Raw genomic sequence first — 7,908 nt, 5'->3', positions numbered from 1 at the left:
AGAATACCCAAATACTCCTCTGTTCTTTGAGCAAAGACTAAAGCTTTACTTTGCTTCTTAACTGAACCCAGTCTCAGTCTAGTGCCTTGAACAGCAGGAGCAGGAGGACACTCAGAGCCTGATTCAAAGTTTTGGTAGCAATATCACATTTAACATTTTAACCACATGAGTAGAATGTGGTAAAGTTGTTGTGCAAATCCTGAAGCTTACCTTGAGAAGCCTGGAAGACTTAGCTTTTGTAAAACAACCACTGTCCTGAAACAACCCTGGGCTTATGCAGCTCAATACATGCTGCTGGAGAACAGAGAGAGAACTCAGGTACCTAAGCTAATCGCCAGTCAATGAGGCTGTCTTGGAGGCATCTGCTCCATCCAAACTATCAGAGTGTGGCCAGGTAAAACCAATAGAAGAACCACCCAGCTGAATCCAACCCAAACTGCAGAATCATAATCGAATAAAGGGTTTTTACTTTAAGCTTTTAAGTTTTGGTTTCATAATTTGAAACTACTAATTTTTGGATTAAATTCTGTGATTTTAAGCCACTAATGTTTTGGCTTAGTGATGTTTGCCAACACATAGCAATAGATACCTTACATACACAAGGCAGAAAGTGGAAGATAAACACGAAAGTTTCATGGGACATACATAGAGTTCTGAGGAGTCCTGTGGCCTGAGAGATACAGTCTTCCTCCATAAAAAAGAAATGTGTTCCATTGTAATTGACTATTCTTCAATAAATAAAATTTTAATTTAATTTAATTTAAATTTAAGCAAATGTATTCTATTCAATCTCTTACCCCTAGGAAAGAGACACAGAATTTCATGGGTGTTTAAATTTGGAGATAACAGAGCCTGTATGTGGGGGTGCTACAATAAATCATGGAGGATTGATGTGTGGGGACTGGATACAATTTTCAGCAGGATTTGCTGGCATGGACCAAGCAAGAGAGAGTTGAGTCAATTTTGGATGAAGAAAATTATCACTTGCAAAGTTAAGAAATGGAAAGCTAATAGCTGAGTGTGAGAAAGATGAAGCTGGAGTGGTTGGAGGAGTAAGATGATGACTATCAGTTACAGCTCTGAGAACAGCTGCCACTGTGGGGAACACAGCTTGATTTTGTCACCCCAAGTAAGTCCCCTGAAGTAATTAGAAATGAACACCTTACTTTTTTTGTTTTCTTTTTTTTTAAATTGAGCTATAATCAGTTTGCAATGTTGTGTCAATTTCTGGTGCACAGCATAATTTCTCAGTCATATACATATATTCATTTTCATATTCTTTTTCCCTGTGAGCTATCACAAGATCTTGTATATGTTTCCTGTGCTACACAGTATAAACTTGTTTATCTATTCTATATATACCTGTCAATATCTACCAATCTTGAACTCCCAGTCTTTCTCTTCCCACCTCCCCCCCAGCAACTACAAGTTTGTATTCTATGTCTGTGAGTCTGTTTCTGTTTGATCACCTTCTTGAAGAAGTTTGTCTTGTATTTCTGATCTCTCTCCTTTCATAGAAAAAGGTGATGTATTTTACTCTCCCACAAGATCCTGTATCATTAGAAAATATAAACAGATATACATGGTACAAGGGTGAACTGTACTGGACTTCACCTTTGCATCACCCATTTTCCTGGACTTGCCTTGCTTGTAGACAGAGATGCCCTAGCAGTGGCCTTCACTTCACCCATGACATTGAGAGACCACAGATAAAAAGACCTTTGGAAACTATTCTCCATCTTCATGTCTCTTATTGTCATGACCCAACAGGACCTGGGCTCACACCTATGTGGACACTTCTGGAATCCTCCCCAGAGATTCCTTGTTGCTTCTGAGGTGGTAGCTACTGCATGACATGATCAGAGCCTAAATATGCTCAGTGTTTTCCCATAAAACTCCCTCCTGCTCTGAATGCCCCTGGCACTCTTTGGACTCTGTCCTTTCCTACAACTGCAGGAAATGTCCAGTGACATGGCCAGAGACTGCAGAGAAATTGGCCCACTGTGTGGTGAGCTTTGGCCAGTGGGAAAGGGGTGTTAATGAATATATTGTTGCCTTTCCTAGCTATTTACAAATTGGAAAATAAACTTATAGCCTCTATTAAAAGGTCCAGTGAGATCAAGAAATCAACTGTAGTAGGCAGCTCATAAGTGCCCTCAGAAAGTATGAAACAGTAAGATTATTTTGCTTTTTGGACATTGTACTAAAAAGGAAGAAGGAGGAGAGATGAAAGTAGGAAGTAGAAAGAAAGTAAAGCAAGAATGAGGGGAAAGGAAAGGGTAGAATTAGGAAAGGAATAAGAAAAAATATTAATAGTCAAAAGTCAACCTTAATGGTTTGAAATAAAAAAGTAAAAGAATGATATTCTGCACTATGATTCATTCCAGGTATTGGTTGAAAGTGAATTTTTTCCCATCAGTTTCTCAAGAAATCTGCAGAAATTCAATTAAAAATAAAAACAGTGAACCCCAATATTACTGTTGAATCTACTATTTTCCAATCAAAAGGAATTTCAAAAGAGTAGGAAAATACAAAATCAAAAAATACCTTCAAAAAGATTTTTAATTTATATGTTATATTAAATATAAAGTAATTTATATTAAATACATGTAAATGTATATGCACATTATTCCAATAAACAAGAAAAACAAGCATAAGACAATTACATATCTCTGTTTGCTGCAATGATTTGGATTAGTGCTATGGTTCTAAATTCAAAGATTAGTTGGTTTTGAAATATAGCAAGTTAAAGTTTTTAATTTTTTTTAACAAGTTGAAAAGACATCTAGAAATTAAAACTCATTTTTAATTCTCTGAAGTGGCCCTGATTATGGAGGGAGACTTTGGGGGAAAGTCTTTCCCCAGGATCCTTGATATTTTGTAACATTCTCTTTAAAATGACCTCATAAGAAGAAGAGAAAACAGTATTTGTTGCCAAAGGCACTGTGAAATGGCAGATTTCACTTGGTGAGAGACATACCAGGAACAAGATATGACTTCTACTAACTTTTGAGTTTTTAGGGGCAATGACTCTCTGAAATTAATTATTTACAAAGAGATTCTTAAGGCATCACTCTTAACTTTATTTTGGACAGTTGCACACAAATTATCTCAGGAGAGGTAGGAAAAGAAAGCAAAACTAGGGTTGTGGACAATACTGGTGAGTTTTTATTCTTCTAAAACTAATATTAAAATTTTGTGGAAAGGGTAATTTAATGAAATTTATATATTTTGAGTGCTTGTAACATAATTGCAAGATACTAAGAAATAAGGAGAGAATAAAATGTTTAAGTTGATGAAGTGCATTGATACAAGATGATGAGATAGGACACAGGATTATGAGTAAGAAAATGCCAATAATTTTAAAAGAAAGTGATATGTTACCATGTTTGAAATGCTCAGGAAATGGAGGAAGAAATTCTTTGAGAAACATCTTAATTCAGGGAGAAAGAAGTGTTCCTCTTGAATCTTAGTGTATAGACATTGGAGAAGCAATTGCCAGGCTTGTGTTTAAATGCTCAGTTTCTCCTGGATGCGAACCTGGTAACATAATTCACCATTGTCAAAAACTGCTATGTCTTGAGCGCTCTTAAATTGAAGGGTTCTCTCAGTGGAGAATAGTTTTGTTTTTTGGTTTTGATCCAAAGCCAAAGGAGGATGAGTATATAAAAGCAGGGAGCTGTATTTGAGTGTGAATTTGAATTATTGTTATTGCCACTGCTATTAGCACCATTATTATTATTGTTGTTAGAAGAGGCAGATAGCTAGATATGAGCAGAGAAAGGGGAACACAGACCAAAAGGCAGAAATTGGACAGAAAAAAGGGCCACAGGCCAAATGCTGGAAACCACACATCATGTAAGGACCAGGGGTCCCTGGGCAGAGAAAGAAAAACAGGAACCTCTAGGTTAATAAGTGGTCACAACTTTGAGGGTGATAAGTGGCCCAGAGGCCAATGAAGAAAGGTAGGAAAAGGTAGGAATCTCCAGTGTCTGAATATGACCTTTTGCTCATTATGCCCTCATTTCAATAAAATAAGCCTTGCAGATTAAAAGTATCATCACGCACTGAAGCCATGACACTTCCAATCCAGAATAAATAAGGACAAAAATCCCTCCTCTCTTCAGTAAAGTGAAGTTGGGATGAAAATCAGGGAATATGACCTCGGCCCTTTCATTCCTAATGAAGGCGGAATATTCTGCCCATTCATTTTTACATTCTATGCAACCAACTTGCCAGAGAAACTTGGGGCAGCCACTCACCTGAGCCTGCCCACTCTCCCCTTGATAAAATCTCTCTTACCGTAACAAATTCTCACTGTGCTTTTTTACTACATCTTGTCTCAGAATTCTTTCTAGGATGGGACAAGAACCTGGAACACCGGTTACATCCACCAGCATCATTATCATTATTTCATACTGTATAAGAGAAAGCACACCTGTAACAATCACTCCAACAAGTCTAATATGCAGATCTATTTTCCCAAAAGCTGGGAATGCAAGGCACCACATTGCTGCAAAGGGCAGCTGAGAGCACAGAGCCCATTAGGAACTGTAAGCGCTGAACGTGAGAGATCGCTGGGGGATGTGTCCTCAGGCGGACAGAATTCCTGATGATACCAAAGACACTGTGTCATCCTATGCAACCCTAGAACTAAAGGAGTCATTTACATCTTTGGCTTGATTTGAAGAATAACTTGTGAGCCCCTTTAATCAAAACTATTCCACAGTCCCCTCTCCACACATTCATTTCAGTGACCTCACTAGAGTGTCTGAAATCCCTCCACTGAAGAGTCACCCATTAAATTTGAATATGAAGTGGTGGTGAGATTAAGGGAAGAATCATTTTTTCTTTGTCTTTTTATTTATTCATTTATTTTAGCTAACAGACAAATATTTAAATTACCAAGACAAAGCAAATCCTCGGGAATCCTCAAACACTGAGTTTAAGTTGAGATCTCCCTTCATTTCCTTTCAAATCACACAAGTTTTGATGTGTCTCCAGCAGTTTCTTCTATCACTTTATCTTCTTTTGCCTCTGCCTCCTTTTCAGGGTTTCATGGCTATTCCAAGCTGAAAGAGTTGATTTAATTTCATAATAGAAATAATGGTCAATATTACAAATGAGAGTGAAATTAAAACTTTCTCATTTTGCAAATGGGATAACAGACACTCCATGAAACTAAATGATTTATCTTAGAGTTACAGCACCAATATCTCAGAATCATATTTGTATCATCTTGGTTCTCTTTTTACTACAACACACCACTCTTTTATTTTTTAACTTTTTTAATTAATAGTCATTTTACAATGTTGTGTCAAATTACAACACAATACTCTTGAATATGAGTGATTGACATTAAATAGGGGACTGAAAATTCATGTACACAAAGATTAGAGTTTAATAAGAAGGAAGACCTGCAAGGTCACCCAGTCTTAACTACCTGAGTGCTCATGGCAGTATTCAGAAGGGAAATGTGAGCTTATGTTCATTTCCAAATCAAAAATAAGATGAACATTTTCAAAATATAAATGTTACCATATCCCCAAATTCAAAAGGTGTTTCAAATTTAGGTTACGTGCCTTAGACAGATTAGAAGAAAGCAATTTGTTAGAAACAGATGAAAGAACCTTCATGGAAGATGAGGGAGGTGAGACTCTTGGCTAGATGTGTGAATTAAATGATTTGTTTTGTTTCTCTGGACTTCAATGTAAATGAATGGACTATCATATTGAAATAAGATGATCAGAATTTGTGCATTTCAATTTCTTTAGGTATATATGCCAATTAGTAGTAAGTACACATTTTTCTATTTTTAACTATTCCAATTATTCATTTGTTTTGAGTTAGAAATAAATATTGTTGGTCCTTCTTATGTTTTTTTTTCCAGGTAATTTAAGTGCCTTTTGGGAACATTGCCTGCCAGACGAATTCCATGGAAAAAATAAACAATGTAACTGACTTTGTTTTCTGGGGTCTTTCTCAGAATCCAGAGATTGAAGAAGTTTGTTTTGTGGTGTTTTCTTTCTTCTACACTGTCATTCTTCTGGGAAACCTCCTCATCATATTGACAGTTTACGTGGGACATCTTTTCAAGTCTCCTATGTATTTATTTCTCAACTACTTGTCTTTTGTGGACATATGTTATTCTTCAGTCACAGCTCCAAAGATGATTGTTGACCTATTAGCCAAGAGCAAAATTATCTCCTATATGGGGTGCATGTTGCAACTCTTTGGGGGATATTTCTTTGGTTGCACTGAGATCTTCATCCTTACTGTGATGGCCTATGATCATTATGTGGCTATCTGTAAACCTTTACACTATATGACCATCATGGACTGGGACAGATGCAATAAAATGTTGCTGGGGTGCTGGATAGGTGGGTTCACACACTCCATTATCCAAGTGGCTCTGGTAGTTCAACTACCATTTTGTGGACCCAATGAGATTGATCACTACTTTTGCAATGTTCACCTTGTGCTGAAACTTGCCTGCACTGACACATATGTGGTTGGTGTTGTTGTGACAGCCAATAGTGATACCATCACTCTGGGGAGCTCTGTCATCTTGTTAATCTCCTATACTGTCATCCTGGTGTCCCTGAGAAAGCAGTCAGCTGAAGGCATGTGCAAAGCTCTCTCTACCTGTGGCTCCCACTTCGCCATGGTCATCAACTTTTTTGGTCCCTGTACTTTCATGTATATGCACCCTGATAATACCTTTTCAGAGGATAAGATGGTGGCTGTGTTTTACACCATTATCACCCCCATGTTAAATCCCCTGATTTATACACTGAGAAATGCAAAAGTAAAAAATGCAATGAAAAAACTGTGGAGCAGGAGGGTTTTATGGGAGGCTAATGCTAAACAGAAGTAGAAATTTAAGGTGGATGATCTTAAATTTTCCATTCTGCACAGTGAAAACAATAACAACTTCACAGGTTTTTTTTTTCCTTTAAGGAACAGATGAGAGAATAAAACATTCTACAGAATTATGTTATGATTTATCATTATTATTACCGTTGTTCTAATTCTTCATAATCAGATGATTTTTCTGAAATATCTAGGACAAAGAAATCTTATTAAACTCAAATTTCAGGATGATCATACTTAGCATGACAATTTCCTCCTTGCCCTTTTTCCTTTTTGTCATTTTCTTTAAAGAATGAGAGTCTACTGTGAAGTACCTAAGGCTGTTTTACGGTGTTTAGAACTGTGAGCACTTGATACAAGTAGTTTGTATGAATGAAAGGATACAGAAACAGTGGCAAGGATCTGAGCTAAGGCATCCTGATGTAAGTTCTCCAAAACAGTGAAAGCAGCCTCATCTGGTTGGAATGGGGATACAGGGAAGGTATGTGCAGAATCTCAAAGAGATGAAACACAGGCTTAGAAAACAAAAGGCCTGTTCTCATCCTCTGGGCTTGGGGAAAAGTTCTTGCTTTTTCTAGGACTCATTTTCTTTACCAGAATGATAACTAAATTGGAAAAACAAATACCTCTAGTATCCCATTTTAACTGTAGCATTCCATTAATGTGCTTCTGCTGACCGACTCTCACCTTTAGTTGCCATCTGTAGCTAGCACTCTTTATGTATGTAAAGCACTTATAAGAAAAGCTGGAGAAACTCAATAAAAAACAAAGACATCTTTGATGAATACACAATTGTGTCTCAATCAACAGGGTCAATATTTGAACCAGCCAGCTTTACTGAAAATAGTGAGCCATTTACCACTGCTCAGCTAACATAACCTGATTTCCAGCTGTGGATCCACATTTACTCTGGAGAAATAAACATGCATTTCTTAAGTGAAGTTGTAACAGAGGAGAACAAATCCTATTTCATATTGAATCTATTACTTTAGCTCTAACTTTTGTGCTCAGTTCCCTGTGCTTAGGCAAGCTGGC

At 37.1% G+C, this 7,908-nt stretch overlaps 1 protein-coding gene across 1 annotated transcript; it reads left to right on the top strand.

Annotated features, from left to right (window-relative positions):
- The first annotated feature begins 5,920 nt into the window (after positions 1 to 5,920).
- Positions 5,921 to 6,877, top strand: LOC102528349 (olfactory receptor 4S2-like). Its single transcript, XM_006219121.3, has one exon. The coding sequence runs from the start codon at positions 5,936 to 5,938 to the stop codon at positions 6,875 to 6,877; it is 942 nt and encodes a 313-aa protein (XP_006219183.1). The 5' UTR covers positions 5,921 to 5,935.
- The last annotated feature ends 1,031 nt before the right edge of the window (positions 6,878 to 7,908 follow it).

This window comes from Vicugna pacos, unplaced genomic scaffold (genome assembly GCF_048564905.1).
Source record: "Vicugna pacos unplaced genomic scaffold, VicPac4 scaffold_19, whole genome shotgun sequence".
NCBI lineage: Eukaryota > Metazoa > Chordata > Mammalia > Artiodactyla > Camelidae > Vicugna > Vicugna pacos.
Note: the sequence above shows the minus strand (reverse complement) of the source record. Positions and strands in the feature narration are given on the sequence as shown.

Excerpts from the sequence above, each read along its gene's own strand:
- LOC102528349 (XM_006219121.3), top strand. The coding sequence starts at position 5,936 with ATGGAAAAAATAAACAATGTAACTGACTTTGTTTTCTGGGGTCTTTCT.